The 22,812-nt window shown below is 43.5% G+C and overlaps 1 protein-coding gene across 1 annotated transcript in view; it reads left to right on the plus strand.

The window, feature by feature from the left end:
* Nucleotides 1-16,977: 16,977 nt before the first annotated feature.
* The window catches only part of LOC126985612 (meteorin-like protein), a 43,504-nt gene continuing 37,669 nt past the window's right edge, over nucleotides 16,978-22,812 (plus strand). Inside the window, exon 1 of the mRNA XM_050840767.1 lies at nucleotides 16,978-17,108. Within this exon, the coding sequence (XP_050696724.1) occupies nucleotides 16,978-17,108 (131 nt within the window). The remainder of the gene's footprint in view (nucleotides 17,109-22,812) is intronic.

The following is a 22,812-nucleotide window of genomic DNA, read 5'->3' on the forward strand; positions in this document are numbered from 1 at the left end:
TCTTCATTTTTCTCTCTTTTTCTTTTCATTTTTTTCCTGATACCTTTTATATGTTCTTTTTTTATCCCGTTTTCTTTACTTAAGTTCTCCCTTCTCCCTTGTTCTTTTCCTCACTTTTCTATCTTTTTTCTCCTTTCTTTTCTTCCCTTTTCCCTCTCTTTCTTTTCATTTTTTTTCCTGCTAGAATATTACCAAATTTCTCTCTTCTTTCTGTTTTTTTTTCTCGTTTTCCTTTTGTATATATTTTTCTCCTTCTTTTCTCGTTCATGCTATTTTACTTGTTTTATTTCTCCTCGCTAAATGTTCTTAAAAATTCTCGCTTCTGCATTTCTCTCCTTCTTTCTATCTCTCTATCCTCCCCCTTTTTCTTATTAATACTCTAGTTTTTGTTCTTGTTTATTTAATGCTTCCTTTTTTTATTTATAGGAAAATGTTGTCTGATTCAAATTCTCTCTCATCACTTTTTTTTCTCTTCCCTTCATTTCTTTTCTTTTTTGTCTTATTCCTTCTTATTCCCTTCTTTTATCTTCTCCTTCTCTTCTTCTTTTTGTTCCTGTTCATTTTCGTCTTTCTTCCTTCCTCCTCCTCCTCCTCCTCATTTTCCATTTCCTCTTCCTCTTCCTCTTACCCTTCCTCCTCTTCCTCTTCCTCCTCCGGTCTTAACTGTCTGGCTGAGGTTTACGGTTTAATTTCTCTCTCTCTCTCTCTCTCTCTCTCTCTCTCTCTCTCTCTCTCTCTCTCTCTAAAGTGCAGAGAGAGAGAGAGAGAGAGAGAGAGAGAGAGATTGGACTCTATCATAAACCACAGCATCCAACGGCCAGTTACCAACACGAGCTCACACAATACCAAACACACACACACCGCAAAAACAAACACAAATTTCTCCACTTTCCACACACACACACGCACCGCCACGCCCACCAATCACGGACAAACACCTCCCCTCCCCCCACGCCCACGGACACGCACGCACCATGAACAGAACGCGAAATAAAGCCCAAAATACAAGAGCTGGTCACCGTGGTAGATCGCTCGAGGCTACTCCTTATGCCCACTCGCGAAGTCACCCGCGCCCTCGCTTCGCCCCAGCCAGTCAGTCAGTCTTCAGCCGTGGTTAGGGGAGGGTCACGCCGCCCCGCCTCCTCCTACCTGTTGCTTCTAGTTTACGGTTTTCCGCGCCCTTGGAGGGAGTTTACCGCGGGGGGAATGTGTCCGGAGGCTTGAAAGAGACAGGGAACGACGCCCCATAACAAGTGATCGCCCGGGAACGCCGCTGTGTGTGTTTACGAGTGTGTGTTAACTTTTTTTTTTCATTCCTCGTCTTGGTGGGGTTGAGCACTGTCGGGGAGGATGAGTCTGTCTCCCCCGTGGCCCTCCCAGCCCAGCGGGGGACTCCTACCCTGAGGCACGCGCCCTGTGACACCCACCGGGAAGCTTGGACATGGGGAGACTGAAGGAGGAGGAGGAGGAGACGGAGGAGGAGGAGATGAAGACTTGCGAGAGACTTCAAGGTCACTTCTCTGATGACAAGGAGAGACAGCATCGCCCTCCCCCCTCCCCCCCCTCCCCCCGCCACGCCAGGGGGAGGAGAGGGGGTGCCCGGGGGGGGATGTGGCCCGTGTCCTATCTGAGGCTGTGGGTGTGCTGCCTGTGGGTGCTCGTGGCCACACCTGTCAACACCTGTGCGGACTCCAACGGCTGCGACTTTTACGGCAGGTGAGTTGTGGGATGGGCAGGTGTGGGAAGTGTGAGGGACAGGTGAGATCTATAACAGGTGCGAGTTAAGTGATTGCAGGTGAACTCTACGGCAGGTGAAGGTGTGTGTGTGTGTGTGTGTGTGTGTGTGTGTGTGTGTGTGTGTGTGTGTGTGTGTGTGTGTGTGTGTGTGTGTGTGTGTGTGACTGACTTAATGACAGGTAATCGCTAATGCAGGTGTGCGGGCAGGTGTGGGAACTGATTGCAGGTGAGATCTGTAACAGGTGTGAGCGTGACTGACTCAATTACGGGCTATTTCAAAAGCAGGTAAAGGTGTGTGATGGACAGGTTAATTGGTTGCAGGTGAGGTTTATAACAGGGGAAGGTGTGCGAGCGTGACTGACTTAACGCGGGTGATCTCTAGAGCAGGGAAAGGTGTATAAGCGTGACTGAGTTAATTACAGGTGAAGTCTACGGCAGGTAAATTTCCGTGACTGATGAGGTTTTCTGAATTAACTACAGGTGTTTCTCAAAGGCAGGTAAATGTGTGTGGCTGACGCAGGTGACTTAATTATACTTGACTTACGAGGTTGACTTCTACGACAGGTAAATAATCAAGGGTTAATTTTCAAGGTGACTTACGGGGTGACTAAATTAATTACAGGTAACTTTTAAGACAGGTAAAGCTGTGTATGACTGATGAGTGTGACTGAAAGGTGTGACTTAATTACAGGTGACTTCTACGATAGGTAAAGGTGTGTGACTGACGAAGATGACTGACGAGGTGCAAGTAACTTCTACGCCAGGTGTGTTGTCGCGACTTACGGGCGTGACTTAAGCGGACTCAGGTTAATTACAGGTGTATCACGTAGGCGAGTTGAGGTGATTTGATTCAGGTGACTTTATGAGTTTCAGGTAATTTGTGCAGGTAACAGAGGTGAGGTAATTAATAAGAGGTAACTTATAGGTAATTTGGGTGACTGACTAATTACAGGAGTTGTATGGAGGTAATCTGCGTGACAACTAATCAGAGGTAATTTATACACGTACTATGAATTAATTACAGGTGTCATAAGCAATCTGGATGTCTTAATTAGTTACAGGTAAATCATGGAGGTAATTCAGGTGTTTCGATTGATCAAAGGTAACTTAGGCAGGTAATATGGGTGATTTAATTAATTGGAGGTGAGTTATGCGGGTAATCTATACATAATTACAGGTATAATCGCGAGGTCGACTTATGTAATTTACAGGTGACTTATTGGCGACTTAGCAGGTAGAACAGGTGGTTTAAAGGTAGGCAGAACAGGTCGTTTAAAGGCAGGTAGAACAGGTGGTTTAAGGGCAGGTAGAACAGGTGGTTTAAGGGCAAATAGAACAGGTGGTTTAAAGGCAAGTTAATTTTACAAGTTAATTTCGAAATATACACCAGTGAGTGCCGTGAATCGATTCCGGACCCTCAAAAGAAAAGTCAGAACACTAAACCAACCCTGATTTCTATTGAGAAGTCCCGGATTTGATTATTGCAATTTCTCTGTTGATTTACAAGTTAATGTTGATATACCTATTGAATCCTGTCTTTAAATTATTCTTGTTTTCCATCTAGTCAATTTTTGAACACTTAACACGAACCACCTTAAAAATAACACTTAAAAACGTATAACATAACTTTAAGCTTCCTCTTTTATCCCTCTTTTTTCTATAATTCAAAATCGGTACGCAATGCTTTAATTTCCATTTAATCACGTGTTTTCAAATTAGCCATGTTTTTTTTTCCTTCGTCTTATATTTTTGTCTTCCTCTTTCCTCTTAGATTTTCGTTTTTCTGTCTTTCTTTTTTGTTCAATTTCGCTGATGCTTTAATTTCCCCATAATGACGTTGTTTTAAATGTCTTGTTTTCGAGCACCTTGGTCATTCATTTTTTTTGTTTTCCTTCCTCTTTCCTCTTAGATTTTCCTTTTCCTTTTTCTTTTTTTGCTCAATTCCGCCGATGCTTTAATTTCCCCTTAATCACGTGTGTCAAATTAGCCTTGTTTTCGAGACTTACTCATTTATTTTTTTTCCTTCCTCTCCTCTCTTAGATTTCCCTTTTTCTCTCTTTTTCTTTTTTGCTCAATTCCGCCAATGCTTTAATTTCCACTTAATCACGTGTTTTCAAATTGGTCTTGTTTTCGAGCTTCCTCTTCTCTCTTAGATTTCCCTTTTTCTTTCTTTCCTTTTCGCTCAATTACGCCAATGCTTTAATTTCCACTTAATCACGTGGTTTCAAATTAGTCTTGTTTTCGAGCCTGACTGACTGACTGACCTGTTGTTTTTCTTCTTCCTCCCTGATTTTTTTCACCCAAGTCCGTTTTATTTTTCAAAGTGCACCTGATTGGATCCCTTTGTCCTTCGCTTCGCCAATCAATCCTCGCTCTTCTTTCGTCACCTGTTAATCGGTTGCTTTCAGTTTAGGTTTTTATCTTTTTTTTTTCTTTCCCAAACGTGTGATTCAGTATTTTTTTTCTTTACTTTCGGCCGAGTTTCTTGATTGGGTCCTATTGTTTTATTTATTGTTTTCTTGATTTTTGTTTTCTGGGAGACTTGAAATGACCTGTTGCACGCCTCTCTCTCTCTCTCTCTCTCTCTCTCTCTCTCTCTCTCTCTCTCTCTCTTGCTTTCTTTTCTGTGTTTTTTTCTCTGCAATTATCAATTTTCTTCCTCTTTTCTATAGTTTATTTTCTTCCTTTTTTCCTCTTTTCCATTCCCTTTCGTTACATTAAATCAGCAAATACTTTCATCTATTTTTTTTATATTCTCTCTCTCTCTCTCTCTCTCTCTCTCTCTCTCTCTCTCTCCATTTACCTTTTGCTTCGTTATCTAGTTATAAATACTAATGAGGTTTTTTTTTTGTTGTTGTTGTTTGAAGTTTCGATTTCAATTTCTCACAAGACGAGTTGGCATCATAAATCGGGTTCTTCTTTTTTTTTTTAATTATCAAATCAAGTATTCTTATCTTTTACAACAAACGAGAAAGCTCAAAGGCAAACATAAATATACCGGTAATAAATAAATAAATAAATAAATAAAACGACATCTATAAAATAAAGTTTGTAGATAGATGAAATAAAGGAAAATGAAAATCGGTAAAAAGGAGGAAAAGGCAAAAGAAAAAGGAAAATATGAACGCAAAAAGAGGGTGAAAGGAAAAGAAATGCTCATCACAACATTATTTCCATATAATCAAAAAAATAAAACAACTGATAACCAAACACATTGATGAGAAAGTAAAATAAATTGGAGCACATGTTTTAAGTAATAGTCCAAGTAATTTTTTTTTTCTTCTCTGTCGGTAAAACAAAAATTTCAACACTTTTCAGGCCTTGACACGCTGGCCTCTCTCTCTCTCTCTCTCTCTCTCTCTCTCTCTCTCTCTCTCTCTCTCTCTCTCTCTCTCTCTCTCTCTCTCTCTCTCTCTTCATTCCTCCCCTTACCTTTTTTTTCCTCCTGTTTCTTCTCTCGTCTTTCTTCCCTTCTTTTCTCCTCTCACTTTCCTCCTATCCTCTTCTTCATATTTCCTTCTTTGCCTTTTCCCTCTCTTCTTTTATTCCCGTCTCCCTCTCTCTCTCTCTCTCTCTCTCTCTCTCTCTCTCTCTCTCTCTCTCTCTCTCAAAACAATAAAGGGTCAGACAAAACATCTTAATGACCTTTTGAAGTAGTAGAATTAGTAGTGAATAGTAGTAGCAGTAGTAGTAAAAGCAGGTGATAGGTATAGTCATGCGGTCAGGTTAGGGTCAAAGCTCCGAGGTCATAAATAAGGGTCAGGTGAAGAGGTCGTCAGGTGGGGAGGCCAAGTCAGGTCAGGAGCCAAGGTCATTGTCGGATAGGTGGCAAATGGTGTTTTAATTAGGGAAGAGTTTCTGAAGGTGTTGTGAAGGGTAGTGTGTGTGTGTGTGTGTGTGTGTGTGTGTGTGTGTGTGTGTGTGTGTGTGTGTGTGTGTGTGTGTGTGTGTTATTTTCTTTTCCTTTTATTTTTTTATTTTTTTTCTATTGTATATTTCTTGTCTTCTGTCTTGTCTTCTGTTTATTGTTATTGTTTTCCGTTATTTAAGTGTAATGCAAACTTGGGTATTAATAACAGTTGTAGTAAAAGTATTCGTTTTGGTAGTAGTAGTAGTAGTAGTAGTAGTAGTAGTAATCATAAAAACGAATAGTAAACGACAGTATTTACCACCACCACCACTACTATTACTACTATTACTACTACTACTACTACTACTACTACTACTACTGCTACTGCTACTGCTACTACAACTACTACTACTATAATTACAACTGCCGCTTCTACAACTTGGACAAAATTAATGAATTAGTCCAATTTACACATTCTCTCTCTCTCTCTCTCTCTCTCTCTCTCTCTCTCTCTCTCTTAGCAGTTAGGGGGAGGGCAGAGAGAGAGAGAGAGAGAGAGAGAGAGAGAGACACATAAGTGGGTCTAATTAAGTAATGGCTACTGTAACTTTTACACTCCCGACTGATATAGAGAGAGAGAGAGAGAGAGAGAGAGAGAGAGAGAGAGCACTGTCTTCGGCATATCGGCACTTGTGATGTTGAAGGAGAGAAAAGGAAGACTGAACAGAAGAAGGAAGAAAGGAGAGGAGGAGGGAGGGAGGGAGGGGGAGGGGGAGGGGGAGGAGGAGGAGGAGGAGAGAGGATTAGAGATGAGGTGTTAACATGCGTTTTGTGACTGTCATATACTCTCTCTCTCTCTCTCTCTCTCTCTCTCTCTCTCTCTCTCTCTCTCTCTCTCTCTCTGTCCTTATTTCTCTTCTTTTCTATCTTTCCTTCTATTCCTCACTCGCTTTCCTCCTTTCCTCTTCTTTCTCTCTCTCTCTCCTCTTTTCCTCTTGCCTTTTCTTCTTTCTTTCCTTCCCTTCGCTTCTTTCCTCCCCTTTCCTTTCCTCTCCGTCCTAATTTCTTCTTTTCTATCTTTCCTTCTATTCCTCACTCGCTTTCCTCCTTTCCTCTTCTCTCTCTCTCTCTCTCTCTCTCTCTCTCTCTCTCTCTCTCTCTCACTGTAAGTACGAGAGGAAAAGAGGGAGGCAGAGGGAGAGAGGGAGAGGGAGAGGGAGGGAGAGGGGAAGGAGGGTACACAACAAGCAAGTGGAAAAGAGGGTGAGGGTGTACTGACGTCAAGGGAGAGAGGGAGAGGGAGGGAGAGGGAGAGGGGAAGAGAGAACTAATAGAGAAAGAAGGGGAGAGAGAGAGTGAGGGAGGGAGAGGGAGAGAGAGGGGAGAGTTTGTAGTATACGATAGGAAGGGGGAGAGGGTGGTGTGAGAGAGAGAGAGAGAGAGAGAGATTTAGGTTTGTTTTCACATGTAAAAATCGAGTTGAATGTAAACCTTTGTGTGTGTGTGTGTGTGTGTGTGTGTGTGTGTGTGTGTGTGTGTGTGTGGGCTGTATTTCTATTGACGTTTACGGATATGAACACACAAGGGCCCCTTAAAACACACACACACACACACACACACACACACACACACACACACACACACACACACACACACACACACACACACACACACACACACACACCTGGCCTGCTGAGAATACCTGTGAATCAATGTCAAAATATATACCCAAAAAAACATAGAACCATTTTTTTCCACAAACAGAAAAACAGAGAAAAAAAGTTGAACGAGCAAGTAAATAAAAACACAATAAAACATGGTCACACGAGGAACAGGGAACAAGACAGACAAACAAACACACACACACACACACACACACACACACACATACACACACACACACGAGGGAGGGCCAGCCGAGCATAAGCAAGCCTATAGGAGTGTTCGAATCCCTACAAACATGACTTACCAAACACCGAACAAACAAACGAACTAACACTCAAGGACACACACACACACAAACACACAAACAAACAGGGTATATGAAACGAGAGTAAACAATTATCGAGATGAAGAAACAATGGGTAAACAAGAAAAAAGTAAAACAATGGACGGGAAAGAAAAAGAAATCAAAACAAATCTCGACTCTTGCAAAACAAACACCGGAAATTAAACAAACGTGGTAAAACAAAAGAGCAATAAAAACAACAAAAGAAAAAAAAATAACTACTGTGCGAAATAGAAAAAAAACAAAATATAATAATAAAACAAAGACGTGAAGAATGATAAGAAAAAAAGACAAAAAAAAAACGAAGATGTAAAGAAAAACAAAACAAAAGACGGAAAAAATCTGATGATAACGAAGACCAAAGAAAAAAACTATTAATAACAAAAATCATAAAAAAAAGAAACCAGAGAAACGAAGATGAAGAAAATAAGGCACATGAAAAGAAGACAATGACGAAGACAAAGAAGAAAAAAAAAGAACATAAAAAAACATGAAACCAGAAAACGCAAATTAAAAGAAAACAAGAAAATCATAAAAACAAACAAAGAAGAAAAGTTAGAAAGAGAAACACAGAAATGATGAAATAACAAAGAAAATCAAACCCCAAAACGAAGAAAAAGATGAAAATGAAGAAAAAACACACAAAAAACAAAGACAAAGACGGAGACAAAACCACAAATTCGGACGCGATGTTTACACTCCCTCGGTCATCCCTACAACCTAAGGAATATTTTTTTAATCCTTTTTTTTTGGCCTCGAGGGAAGAGGAAGGATGGAAGGATGGGGGGTCAAAAAATATCCGTAAGTCCTGCCCACCCGTACACCCTTTGTAGGACCCCTTTGTGGGCACACCTCGATAGGACAGGTGCACAGGCTTTGGTTATGGAAGCTGGGATTATTAGCTTGTCTGTCTGTCTGTCTGTCCACCAGTCTGTCTGTTTTTCTGTCCGGATTTTCTTTGTTTCTCTTTTTTTTTGTTTCTTCTCGAGTGTTTTTTTTGTTTCCCTTTATGTTATGTATGTTAACTCTCTCTCTCTCTCTCTCTCTCTCTCTCTCTCTCTCTCTCTCTCTCTCTCTCTCTCTCTCTCTCTCTCTCTCTCTCTCTGTCTGTCTGTCTGTCTGTCTGTGTCTGTCTGTCTGTCTGTCTGTCTGTCTGTCTGTCTCTCTCTCTCTCTCTCTCTCTCTCTCTCTCTCTCTCTCTCTCTCTCTCTCTCTCTCTCTCTCTCTCTCTCTCTCTCTCTCTCTCTCTGATATCCTAAATTATCACTGCCACTCTCTCTCCTATCTCTCCATCTCTCCCTCCCTTCCCTTCCCTTCCCTTCCCTTCCCTTCCCTTCCTTTCCCTTCCCTCCCTGACAGTGACATACACCTTAAACATTAGATCAATTACCTTTATTTTCCTCCCATCTGTTTTAATTGGCATCTTAATCTCTCCCAATATATTACTCTCCTTAACGCATAGAAATCATGTTTGGTTCTATTTGAAAACGCTGATTGGGTGTTTTTTTCAGTTCGTTAGTTTTTCTTATTTTCTAGTTGGTTGTATTATTTGTTTCTTTTAGCTTAGTACTATTTGAATTTGCGCACATTTTATTTTTTTATTTTCTTGGATAGGTATTAAAAAAACGCTGATTACTTGTTTTATTTCTAGTTCGTTAGTTTTTTTTCCTTCTAGTTGGTTGTTTTATCAGTTTATTTTAGTTTAGTTACTTTATATATATTCGCCCACATTTTCTTTGTTTTTTCTTTTCTTCGAGATATTATAAAAAATAAAAAAACGCTGATTCGGTGGTTTTTTTCGAGTACTTTTTTTTTTTAGTTGGTTGGTTTTCATTTTTATTTTATTTTTTCTACTTTTGCATTTTTCCCATTTTACTCTTTTTTCCTCTTCCTGTGAGTGACTTTCAACAACTTTTAGGAATCGTGTTCAGTTTTATTTGAAAAAAAGACTGATTTCGTGTTTTTTTGTTAGTGGTTAAATGTATGTTAAGACTAATTTGACGTTTTTTGCTTAGTTGGCGGTCAAACATCCTTTTTTTTTAGGGGGGGGCGGATGGAGGGGAGTCGAGGGAGATGGGGTAATATTTTTCATCTCTTTAGTTTCCGTTCACTCTCTCAAACGTGTCCCAAGCATTTCGAAAACTCCGCCCTCGACCATTATAGATTTTCCATGCAGCCAAAAATATATTGCCTTCTAATTAGCCGCTTATGTAAAAATTATTGATATTTTCCGATGGGTTTAGGAAATTTTATCTTATTATTATATTCTGCGTTGCGGTTGAAGACACGCATAAACTTTGTTACTTATTAATATTTTGCTACGGCCGAAAATAATAATAATGAGAGAGAAATAGATGGAAAAGAGAGAGAGAGAGAGAGAGAGAGAGAGAGAGAGAGAGAGAGATAGACAGAGAGGTGGAGAAAGAAATACAAATAGAGGCAGAAAACAAGAGAGAGAGAGAGAGAGAGAGAGAGAGAGAGAAAACAAGGAGAAAGGAAGAGAAAGAGAGAAATAGACAAAGGGGGAGAGATAAATATACATAGAAATACAAGAAGATATATAGAAAAACAAACAGAAAAACAAACAAAAAGAGAAAAAATATATAAATAAGTAGATAGACAAAGAGAAAGAGAGATAGACAGAGAGGTAAACAAACACACAGAAACACACTCACAAACAGAAAAACAAACAGAAAAAAAACCCATAAAAAATACAAATAAAATACACTCACCATGCACCGTCAAACAATAGCATACGAGGCGCAGGTTAATGAGTCACTGCAGGTAATAGCACACCTGTCCCGCGTACCTGTAATTAAAGGGGCTAATTAATCAGTTACCTGGGCAGGGGTCGGAGAGGGAAGAAAGAGATGGATGGGAACAAAAAAATGGCAATGATAAAGAATGGAGCAACAATGTGGAGATAATTGGAGAATAATAAAGGAGAGAATGATGGAGTAGGTGAGAGAAAGGATAAGGAAGAAGATAGAGATAATGAAGAAGAGTAAAAAGAAGATGATGAAGAAATGGAAGATGAAAACGAAAAAGAAGAAAGAGACGAGAAATAGGAAGAAAACAAAAACAAAAGAAAAAGAGGCGTTGAAGGAGGATGAGAAGTAGATGATAAAGAAAATGAAGATGAAAACGAAAACGAAAAGAAAGAAAAGAAGGAGTTGGAGGAGAAGTAGAAAAAAAAGGAGTAAAAAAAGACGAAAAGGAAGAAGTAAAAGAAGACAAAATAGAAGAGAATGAAGACAAAGAAAAAAATGAGTAAGAAAATGGAAGAATGTACACTACTACTACTTCTACTACTACTACTACTACCACTACTACTAACAAAGAAGAAAGTAAGAAAACACTGGAAAATAACGAGAAAAAACTACCGTGAATTATCGAAGCATTTCCTCTTTTCTTTCTCTTTCTTCCGTCTTTCCTTTTTACCCTTTCTCTTATTTTTCTTCCTTTGTCTTCCTTCTAATGATCTTCTTTGCTTTGCTCTTTGATCCTCTTCCTCCTTCCTCCTCTTTCGTCTCCTCTTCCTCCTCTTCCTCCTCCACCTCCAAGCTCTGCCTCATTAACTTCAAAATGTAAACGACGTGTATTTCTCGTGTGTGTGTGTGTGTGTGTGTGTGTGTGTGTGTGTGTGTGTGTACAAATTAGCCTGTGAGTCAGTAACGTGCAAGGAAAAGTCAAATAAAAATGAAGGAGGAAGAGGAGGAGGAGGAGGAGGAGGAGGAACGATGTAGTTTAAGGAAATTCCTCCTCCATCATATTATTGTCATCTTCCCTCTTCTCCTGTCTTCCTCCTCCTCCTCCTCCTCCTCCTCCTTATTAAGATAGAGATGGCGTTTCTTCATAATATCTTACATTTAATATTTTCTTCCTATTTCTCGACTATTAAATCTTTCCTGTAAGAATATTCATCAAACATAAACAACCTCTCTCTCTCTCTCTCTCTCTCTCTCTCTCTCTCCACTGATGTTATTCCCTCTTTCCTCTTCCAACTTGCCTTCATCTCTCACTCCTCCTCCTCCTCCTCCTCTTCCTCCTCCTCCTCCTCCTCCTCCACTTGTAGACATTGAGCTGCATTATCCTTACCAGATGTCTCCCTTCCTCCCTCCTCCTCTTCCTCCTTCCAAACCCTTCTCATTCTCCTCCTCCTCCTCCTCCTCTTCCTTCTCCTCCTCCTCCACTTCATTCCTCTTATGTAGTACAAAGGAACTATTATTATTATTATTATTATTATCATTATTATTATTATTATTATTATTTTACTACCACTGATACTTCTACTACTACTACAACTACTACTACTACTACTACTACTACTACTACTACTACTACTACTACTCTCCAACAGAAAAAAAACTATGTATATTTTTATATGGTGTAGCAAAATAAACAAACAGAAAAAAAGAAAAAGAAAACGAGCGAAATGTACTGGAGGGAAGGGAGGGAGGGAGGGAGGAGGGAAGGGAGGGAGGGAAGGAGGGAGGAAGGGAAGGGAAGAGGAGGGGGAAAGAAGGAAGGGAAAAGGAAGGAAGGGAGGAAGGAAGAAAGAAAGGAAGGAAAGGAGAAAGGAAAGAAGGAAGGGAAAAGGAAGGAAGGGAGGAAGGAAGGAAAAAAGGAAGGAAGGGAAGGGACAGAAAGAAAGAAGAGAAGGGAAGGGTGAGAAAGAAGGAAAGGAGAAAAGAAAAGAAAGAATGAAAGAGAAAGAAGGAAATGAAAGAAAAAAGAAGGAAAGGGAGATAAAGAAGGATGAGAAAGGGAGATAAAGAAGGAAGGGAAAGGAGAGAAAATAAGGAAATGAAGTAAAAGTAAAAAAAAAGTAAGGGAAGGGAGAAAGGAGGAGAGGAAGGGAGAGAAAAAAAGGAAGAAGGGAGAGAAAAGGGAGAAAATGGAGGTATTTTATCAATGCTTTCCTAATGGTGGTCACTCTGTATGGGTTCTCTCTCTCCCTCCCTCCCTCCCTTTCCTCGTCTCCCTCCCTTTCTCCCTTAATGTTCCTCCTCAATTAACGACTGAAGGATAAGATTTTGGTTAGGAGGAAAAAAGAAGAAGAGGAGGAGGAGGAGGAAGAGGAAGAGGAAGAGGAGGAGGAGGAGGAGGAGGAGGAGGAGGAGGAGGAGGTGGAGGAGGAGAGTAGTAGAAGGAAGAAGGGAATGAGAGGAAACTTGAGGGTAAAGAAGGAGTCAAGGAAGAAAAATAAAAAAGGAAGGAAAAGAAGAAAACATTAAGAAAAGAGGAAATGGAAAAGAGAGGAATAAAAGAAGGTGGAAAAGAAAAAAAGAGAAGAAACACAAACAAAAAAAGATCAGTATTATTTTCTAAGAAGTAAAAAACAACAACAACAATAATAATAATAATAATAATAATAATAATAATAATAATAATAATAATAATAATAATAAATTGATGAAGATACTTAATACTTGAAAGAATATCAAAACAAACATGGCTGCCTTCCTCCTCCTCCTCCTCCTCCTCCTCCTCCTCTTGTCACCTCGTAAACTTTTTATGGTGGTTTGTGGCGTTAAAAACTACTCCACTTCCCTCCCTCTTCCCTCCACTTTTCTCCCTCTTCCCTCCACTTCCCTCCACTTTTCTCCCTCTTCCCTCCACTTCCCTCCATATCGTTCCTCTTCCCTTCACTTTCCTATTCTTTCCTCCACTTTTCTTCCTCTTCTCTTCACTCCCTTCTACTTTCCTCCATTTCCCTTCCACTTCCTTCCCTCTTCCCTCCAGTTCTCTCCCTCTTCCCTTCATATCTATTTAATCATTTCTCTCTGTCTGTATATATTTTCTTCCCTTTCCCTCTCCTTTGATCCACATTCTCTTTCTCTCCCTTTTCTTCCTTCCTCTCCTTACCCATCCTTATTTTCTCTCCTTTCTTTCTTTTTTGTGCACTTTCTTCAACCTCTTCTTTTCCTTTCATTTTCTATCTCTTCCTTATTTACATTTCCCCTTTTCTTCACTTTTTCTCCTTATTGTCTTCTCTCTTTCTCCCTCTCTTTATTCCCTTTTCCTTTCCCTCTTTCTAGTTGTCTTCATCCTTTCTCTTCCCTTCCTTAATCTCTCTTCTTCCTCCCTTCTACTTCCTCCCTTCATTCCTCCTCCCTTTTTCTCTCTTTTCTTTCTTCTTTTTCTTTCTGTCATCTCTCTAGTGTGTGTGTGTGTGTGTGTGTGTGTGTGTGTGTGTGTGTGTGTGTGTGTGTGTGTGTTTATGCAATATGCTAATGAATGTCTAATTGTATGCACTGCTCTCTGTCTTCCTCCTCCTCCTCCTCCTCCTCCTCCTCCTTCTCTTCTTTCCTTTTCTACAGTAATTAAGAAAACAAAGAAACACACTCAAAGTAATTTTCACAGGAGTTTCAAGATGATTTATTTCCTTTATTATTATTATTATTATTATTATTATTATTATTATTATTATTATTACTATAGGAAAAGAATAACCTCGAGGCTGTGTATTCAGATTCAAAATATGCAATTAAAAATATATATATGACAGGGATAGTGGTGATGGAAGAGGAGAGAGAGAGAGAGAGAGAGAGAGAGAGAGAGAGAGAGGAAGGAAGGGAGGGAAGGAGTGAATGATGATGACAGGAAGAGAGAGGAAGAAATTGACAGATGGGAAAATAATGAGAGAGAAATCAGAAGTCTGGAACACCGGAGGAAAAGAAAAAGGGAAAAAAAGAAAAGAAGGAAAGAAAGAAAGGCGTGAAGGAAAATGTTGACCCACCTCTACACATTGAGAGCCAGTCACTCTCTCCTATTGTCTTTTTTTTTTTTTTCGTTTTCATTCCCAGTCGATTTCTTTCTTCAGATTCTTTCCTTCCTTTTCTTTTCTTAATCTCCTTTTTTGTTTACCTCTTCTCTTCTACTGTCTTCTTTTTTTTTCTTTTTTTTCATCTTGATTTGTTCTTCATACTTTTTTCCTTCCTTTCTTTTTTTCTAATTTCCTTTTTTTTTGTTTATGTAATCTTCTGTTTTTCTCTTTTTTCTTACCCCAGTTTTTGCTTTTCCTTCTATTCCCTTTTTTTTATTATTGTTTCATCGATCATTTTCCTATTAATAATGTCTTCCTTTTTCCTTATTTTTTCCAGATTTTCTTCCTTTCTTTCTTCTTTATTGTCTCTGTTGATTCACCTTCTCTTATTCTTTTCTTCTACTCCTTTGTTTTTGTTTTGTTTTTCTTTTTTCATTTTCTTTTTCTCCTATTTTTATTTGTCTCTCCTTTCTCTCTTTTGTTCCCTGCTCTCCGTCTCTCCTTTACCCTCCTTTTTATCCATTTCCCTCCTCCTCCTCCTCCTCTATGTTGTTTGTTCTTCCTTTGTGTTCCGCCTCCTCCTCCTCCTCCTCCTCATCCTTGTCCCTACCTTTCCTTCCCTCCTTACCTGGGGCAATTAATTCATTATCCTGACGGTTCCCAATTTACCTGAAGGCACTCTGCAAATTGAAAATATATCTGATGTTTTATTTCTAGCGTTCAGTTTTCTCTTCCCTTCGTTGTGGAAATTCTTTTATCAATTATTTTTTTATGGGTCAGGAAATAAAGAGTGAAAGAAGAGGGAATTGAGCGGGGAAAGACTAAGGAAGGAAGGAAGAAAAGAAGGAGGAAAGGTGGAAAGGAAGGAAGGAAGGAAGGTACGAAGGCAGGAAGGCAGAAAGGAAGGAAGGGAGGAAGGGTAGGAAGGGAAGAGAAAGGAAGGGAAGAGAAAGGAAGGGAAGGAAAGGAAAGGAAAGGAAAGGACAGGACAGGAAAGGAAAGGAAAGGAAAGGAAAGGGAAGGGAAGGGAAAGGAAGGGAAGGAAGAAAGACAGAGAGAAAGAATAGACGGAAATTTAATAGTGATATAAAAAAAATTAATGAAAGAGAGGAACTGAGGAAGGAAGAAGAGCGGTAGTAGATGGAGGGAAGAAAGGAAGAAAGGAAGAGGAGGGAAAGTGTGGAGAAAGGGAGAGAATACACAAAAACAAAACAAGAAAAATCATACTTAGTAACTTTCTTAAACATGATTTTTTGCCTAATATGGAAATCTCAGACACAGAACCAGAAATAAAGAGGAAAATAAATATAGACAGGAAAGTAAATTCGTCAACAAAACAACCTTGGGAAATAAAAAAGCATGAAAATATATAAAGAGGAAAGAAAAAAAAACTCATAAAAAAATCAAACTAAACCAGAAAGAAATAGATAGGATGAGAAGAAAGAAAAAGAAGACAAAATTAGAAGGAAAAAAAACTGAATAACGAAAAAACAAAAAAAAATCATAACTTCACAAAAAGAAAAATAACGATGAAAACTGAAGAAAACTCATCCGGAAAAAATTATAGAAGAAAAATCCAAGAATAAGAAAATCGTGAAGAAAAGAAGAGGAAGAGAAGACAAAGGAAAGTAGAGGAAGAATTAGTCGGTTCCTTTAATGAAGTCAATTGGAGGAGTTAGTGAGGCCGTATAATTTTAGTACAACTTTAAGGAGGATGGCATTAAAGTCCTTTCTCTTCCTCTTTCTCCTCCTCCTCTTCCTCCTTTGTTCCTCTTTCTCCTCCTCATTCTCCTCTTCCTCCTCATTCTCCTCTTACTAGTTCTCCTCTTCCTCCTCTTGTTCCTCTTTCTCCTCCTCTTACTCCTCCTCACTCTCCTCCTGTTCCTCCTCCTCCTCCTCCTCCTCCTCTTGTAGTGACCCTCTAAATCTCTCCGTTTTCTCTTAAGCCTCTCCTCTTCCTGAACCTTTTCTTCAGTCTGCCTTCATATCCACACATACCATTCCTCACTTTCTGTATTTCATCTTACCCAAGTCACTACATCCAAACACATACACATATATCATAGCTAACATTATAACAAACTCACTAACATACATATTAACATCATATCATTAACATTGTATATATTTCTGCATATCAACCATTGTAAATATCCATCCAGGATATTAAAGTCCTTTATATACTCGAAAATAAACTGCTTCCTCAATGGAGTCATCACTGGTTATTAGTAGTGTCTTTTAACCTACAAGGCGGCCTTAGCGGACCCAAACGGCGTTGTACCAGCTACAACGTATGCTGCCTCGAAAACACACAAACAGAAATGTTTGGTTTTCGCTGTAGCGGCCTAGGCTGCCGCTACAATTGGTGACCTCCGGACCTGAATTACGAGGTACACCTCGGGTATTTGCTGCTGTCGCTGCTGGCCATGCTTCGTCCGCTCCGTCGCGGCCCAAGCTACCGCCCCCGGAGGATCCACCGGCCCGCAGCAGGTCGCGCTCCGCCTCCGGCCCTCCCAACGTGACCTCTCCTGCCGCCGGCCAGTTCCTGCCCTCGCCCGCGCCACCTCGCCTCGGCCTCCCTCAAGGATTCAGCCGGCAGCCCACCCCCCACGCATGTGTCGCCTTACTCGCCGTGGTACCTCAACACTCCCTGCCCAGCCCAGCCAGCCATTCCGACGCCGCCCCTACGGCTCCCTCACCCCGCTGTACCTCGCCCCACCCAGCCCAGCCACCCGCTCCTACGGGTAACTCACCTCCGTGCATCGGCCTCTACCCGCCACACACACCTCCCACGGCTGTCTCCCTCCTTCGCCAGCCAGCACACCAGCCTTCTGCCGTTGCGGTCTCCGGCTTCCCCCGTCGGCGCCTTTCTACTCCCGCAGCATCGACACTACCGTTGGTGTTCCTGAGGCGGCACTCCCGCCGTAGTGGCCCCCGACTACCATCAACGCCTCTACCTGCTCCGCGGACATCGAGTGCAGCGTTGCCCCTACACCCAGCAGTGCTCAGTGACGTGCCATGTGTGCATGCATGTGCAGTGACGCCCCGACAACAACACTAGTGCCGTTCCGCCCCTACCCACCATCCCTGTTTCAAACAGCGAGCGAGTGCGTGATTGTGCAGTGACACCCATGGCATGTAACAAGCCATAAGTGAGTGAGTGTGTGTGTAGTGACGCCCCTCCCGGCAGTGCTCCCCGTCGGTAGTCAGTGCTTCCCCGACGTAGTTTACCGCTTAGTGCTGTGCTCCGTTACACCTCCGGGATGCCTGACGCGACTCTCGGCCTCCAGCCGCCGCGGCCCCTGGCTACACTGCCAGCGCCTCTACACGCGGTCATGGCCTCCACAACCGACACCAACCCTGCCCTAACGTGCCCCTCCACGGTGTCTGACGACGACGCTGCGCAGGGCGTGGCCAGCCTCCATGCCCCCACCGTCACCAGCGACAGTCTGATCCACCAGCTCACGGCTCTTATCACTAAGCTACGATCAGAGGTCAACACGCTCAGGGGGGACATCAGGAGCCAACGCAGCCACTCCTCGTCACCACACAGCCACTCCTCGTCACCGCACCACTCCTCGTCACCCTGCCGCCACTCCACCTCCAGTAGTAACCCTCACATAGCTCCGGCGTCTGCTACTACCACAGGAGGTTCGGCAAGGATGCCAGGCAGTGCACATCTCCCTGCGGCTTCCAGGGTTCGTCACAACAGCCCCGGCGTGGACTAACAGCTCACAGCGTCCGCCAACACACCTCGATGCTGTTCCACATCTTCGACCCACTCTCCCGCACCAACTTCCTCATCGACACTGGAGCCGAAGTCAGCGTCCTCCCCGCCACACCAAGCCAGAGGTCCTTACCAACCATCGCTCGCCTCTACGCTGCTAACGGCACAGGGATCCCTGTTTTCAAGAAACAGACGCTCCAGCTCAACCTCAACCTTCGCAGGTCGTTCGAGTGGACCTTCTACGTGGCAACAGTTTCACAACCTATCCTGGGCGCCGATTTCCTGTCTCACTACAATCTCCTAATCGACCTCAAGAGTCGCAAGCTCCTGGATCCACTGACATCCATCTCAACCAGGACCAGAGCAGCAGCAGGCGAAAGCACCCACATCTCCACCATCGGCGCAGGCAACCGGTTCGCGTCTCTCCTCAAGTCTTTCCCGACGCTGACACAGCCACACACAGCGAACAAGCCTGTGAAGCACCACGTCACGCACCACATCGAGACGACCGGACCACCAGCATACGCCAAGGCTCGCCGCTTAGCTCCAGAACGCTACCAACAAGCCAAGGCCGAGTTCGAGTCGCTGATGCGCCAAGGTGTTATCCGCCCCAGCTCAAGCAACTGGTCGTCTGCCCTCCACGTCGTGCCCAAGAAGAACGGTGACATACGACCATGCGGCGACTACAGAGCCCTCAACTCGCGCACCGTCATGGATCGCTATCCGGTGCCGAATATTCAGGAGTTCTCCTCACAGCTTGCTGGCTCCACCATCTTCTCCAGGATCGACCTCATCAAAGCCTTCCACCAGATCCCAGTCAACCCAGCGGACATCCCGAAGACAGCCATCGTTACACCTTTCGGCTTGTACGAGTACGTACGGATGCCCTTTGGACTCAAGAACTCTGCCCAAACCTTCCAGAGGTTTATGGACGAAGTGCTGCGAGGACTGACTTTCTGCTTCGCCTACATCGATGACGTCCTCATCGCCAGTCCTGACGCTGACACACACTGCCAACATTTAGAGCAAGTTTTCACCCGTCTCCAGGACTACGGCATCCAGATAAGCGTTGACAAGTCAGAGTTTGGTGTTACCTCCGTCGACTTCCTCGGCCACACCGTCTCTCCTTCAGGCATCACTCCCATCTCTTCCCGCTGCGACGCCATTCAACAGTTCCCGAAGCCGACAACTCAGCGCCAGCTCAAGCAGTTCCTCGGGATGATCAATTACTACAACCGCTTCATTCCACACTGCGCGCTCATCTTCCAGCCACTCTACTCCATGATCAAGCCCTGCAAGAGAGGCCAGTCCGTCACACTCGCCTGGACTCCCGAAGCTGACGACGCCTTTCCCAAAGCCAAGGAGGCACTGAAGGCTGTTACCACACTCAGCTTCCCTACTCCAGACGCCACCACTTCAATCTCCACGGATGCCTCAGACACCGGCGTTGGTGGAGTCTTGCAACAGCACGTAAACGGAGCCTCGAGACCCATTGCATTCTTCTCACAGAAACTCAACAACGCCGAGAAGAAGTACAGCGCCTTCGACAGAGAACTTCTCGCCATCTACAAGGCTGTCAAGCGCTTCAGATACTTCGTCGAAGGCCGGGAATTTCACATATACACCGACCACAAGCCTCTTGCCACAACCTTCATCAACAACAAGTCCACCTACTCTCCCAGGCAGCTGCGCCACATCGACTTCATCTCTCAGTTCACGACAGACATCCGGTACGTCAAAGGCGAAGACAACATCCCCGCTGACGCTCTCTCCCGTAACATCTCTGCAACATCCTCCTCCCTCATCGACTATGCCGCCATTGCTGCAGACCAAGTCGACGACGCCGAGCTGCAGCAATTGAAGGATAACCCCGCTTTGTCGATGAGGCGAGTCGAGTTCCCCGGGACCAACGTGCACCTGTACGCTGACGCGTCTACCGCCACCATCCGGCCCTACCTGCCGCAGAACCACAGGTACCCACTCTTCCGCCAGTTGCACGACCTCTCTCACCCCGGGATCCGAGCGTCACAACGGATGATGTCCTCGCGCTTCATATGGACGGGGATCAACAAGGACGTCAGAGACTGGACCCGCACCTGCGTCCAGTGCCAGGCTTCCAAGGTGACGCGCCACACCGTCTCGCCTCCAGCAGCGTTCACGCCCCGATCCTCTAGACTTGAACACGTCCACGTCGACCTCGTTGGCCCACTCCCACACTCCAACGGCTACAAGTACCTCCTCACCTGCGTTGACAGGTTCACACGCTGGCCCGAAGCTGTCCCGGTCGAAGACATAACGACGGACACCATCGCCAGAGCCTTCGTCAACACCTGGGTGTCGCGCTTTGGTACGCCTCTCAGCCTCACATCCGACCGTGGAAGCCAGTTCGAGTCGAACCTGTGGGACAAGGTCATGTCCATACTGGGAGTTAAGCGGATCAGAACCGCCAGCTACCATCCTCAGTCAAATGGCCTTGTCGAACGCTTCCACCGCCAACTCAAGGCCTCGCTGGCAGCGACAGTCAAGGACCGCAGCGACTGGACTACGACTCTGCCCCTAGCCCTCCTCGGCATACGGACGTCCCTCAAGGAAGACTTTGGCCACTCCTCTGCAGAGCTCCTGTACGGCACCACTCTCCGCCTCCCAGGAGAGATTCTCTCGCCCACTCCTGGCCCTCCCTGCGACATACAGGACTACGCCAGGACCCTCAAGAACGCAATGCAGAGACTCCAGCCAGTGCCGCCACGTACATCACCATCCAAAACGTTCGTGAGCCAGGACCTCGACACCTGCACACACGTGTTCGTGCGAGTGGACGCCACAAAGAAGCCTCTGCAGCAACCATACGATGGCCCCTTCACCGTCATCAAGAGGACGCGCAAGAACATAACAATTGACCGCCACGGCAAGTCCGACGTCATCGCCATCGACCGGGTCAAGCCAGCGTACCTTCTGCGTCCAGATCCTCCACCAACCAACACTGTGTCAGTGTCTCTTACTCCAGTGCCCCAAAACAATGTCCAGTGTCACACGAAACATATAACGTTCCTCCTACCTCGTCACTAGGGGGGGAGTTATGTAGTGACCCTCTAAATCTCTCCGTTTTCTCTTAAGCCTCTCCTCTTCCTGAACCTTTTCTTCAGTCTGCCTTCATATCCACACATACCATTCCTCACTTTCTGTATTTCATCTTACCCAAGTCACTACATCCAAACACATACACATATATCATAGCTAACATTATAACAAACTCACTAACATACATATTAACATCATATCATTAACATTGTATATATTTCTGCATATCAACCATTGTAAATATCCATCCAGGATATTAAAGTCCTTTATATACTCGAAAATAAACTGCTTCCTCAATGGAGTCATCACTGGTTATTAGTAGTGTCTTTTAACCTACAAGGCGGCCTTAGCGGACCCAAACGGCGTTGTACCAGCTACAACGTATGCTGCCTCGAAAACACACAAACAGAAATGTTTGGTTTTCGCTGTAGCGGCCTAGGCTGCCGCTACACTCTTACTTCATCTATTTTCTGTTACTTCTACCACTAATAATTTCTTTCTTCCTTTATCTTCTTCCTCTTTATCCTCCTTCTCCTCCTCCTTTTCTTCTATCATTTATTTTCTCCCTTTCTCTTCCTCTTCCTCCTCTTCTACCTATTTCTCTTCCTCTTACTGCTATTCACTTATTTTCTTCCTTTCTCCTCCTCTTCCTCCTCTTCCTATACCTCCTTTCTCCTCCTCCTCCTCCTATTATTTCTACTACTTACCATTTTTTCTTCCTTTGTTCTCTTCCTCTTTATCCTCTTCCTCTTCTTCCTCTTGTACATTCTTCTCCTCTCCCTCATTCTCCTTGTCTTCGTCCTCCTCCTCCTCCTCCTCTTCTTTTTCCACTTTTTATTCTTTCTTTTCTTCCTTAATTTCTTCCTCCTAACCCTATTATCCCTCCTCCTCCTCCTCCTCCTCCTCCTCTTCTTCTTTCTCTTCTTCAAGTGTTTTCGTCTTATCATCTTATTGTTTATTCTTTCTTTATTTACGTTCGTGGGAGAGAGAGAGAGAGAGAGAGAGAGAGAGAGAGAGAGAGAGAGAGAGAGAGAGAGAGAGAGAGAGAGAGAGAGAGAATGAATCAACGAGAACAAGCAGGAAGGAATAAGAAAGAAAAGGAAGAAAAGAAAAACTGGAAAAGAGGAAAAAGGAAATCAAGACACGAAACAAGCAGACACAAAAATAGACGAAAGAGGAAAAGAGAAAAGAGGAATAGAAGAAGGGAGGAAGAGAAAGGGAGGGAGGGAGGGTGGGGAGAAAGGAAGAATCAAGTACCCCATCTCCCTTCCCTTTCCCAATCCCCCCTCACTCCCCCCTCCCTCCCTTCCCCAATCCCTCCCTTGCCCGAATGCTTGTGGGAAGGAAGGATTAGCAGCAGCATCACACGGGGAAATAAATCCTCTTCGTAATTAATAGAGAGGGGAAAAAACCGACCACCGTGGGAAAATACTTGTTACTGAGGGGAAGGGAGGGGAGGAAAGAGAGGAAATTTATTAGAGGGGAGAGGAAAGAGAGGGAAGGAAGGAAGGAAACAGAAAGGGAAGGAAATATTAGAGGGGAAAGGGAAAAGAAGGAAGGAAGGAAACAGAGGAAGGAAAGGAAGGAAATTTATTAGAGGGGAGAGGAAAGGGAAGGAAGGAAGAAAAGAAACAGAAAGGGAA

The sequence above is a fragment of the Eriocheir sinensis genome, chromosome 60 (genome assembly GCF_024679095.1).
Source record: "Eriocheir sinensis breed Jianghai 21 chromosome 60, ASM2467909v1, whole genome shotgun sequence".
NCBI lineage: Eukaryota > Metazoa > Arthropoda > Malacostraca > Decapoda > Varunidae > Eriocheir > Eriocheir sinensis.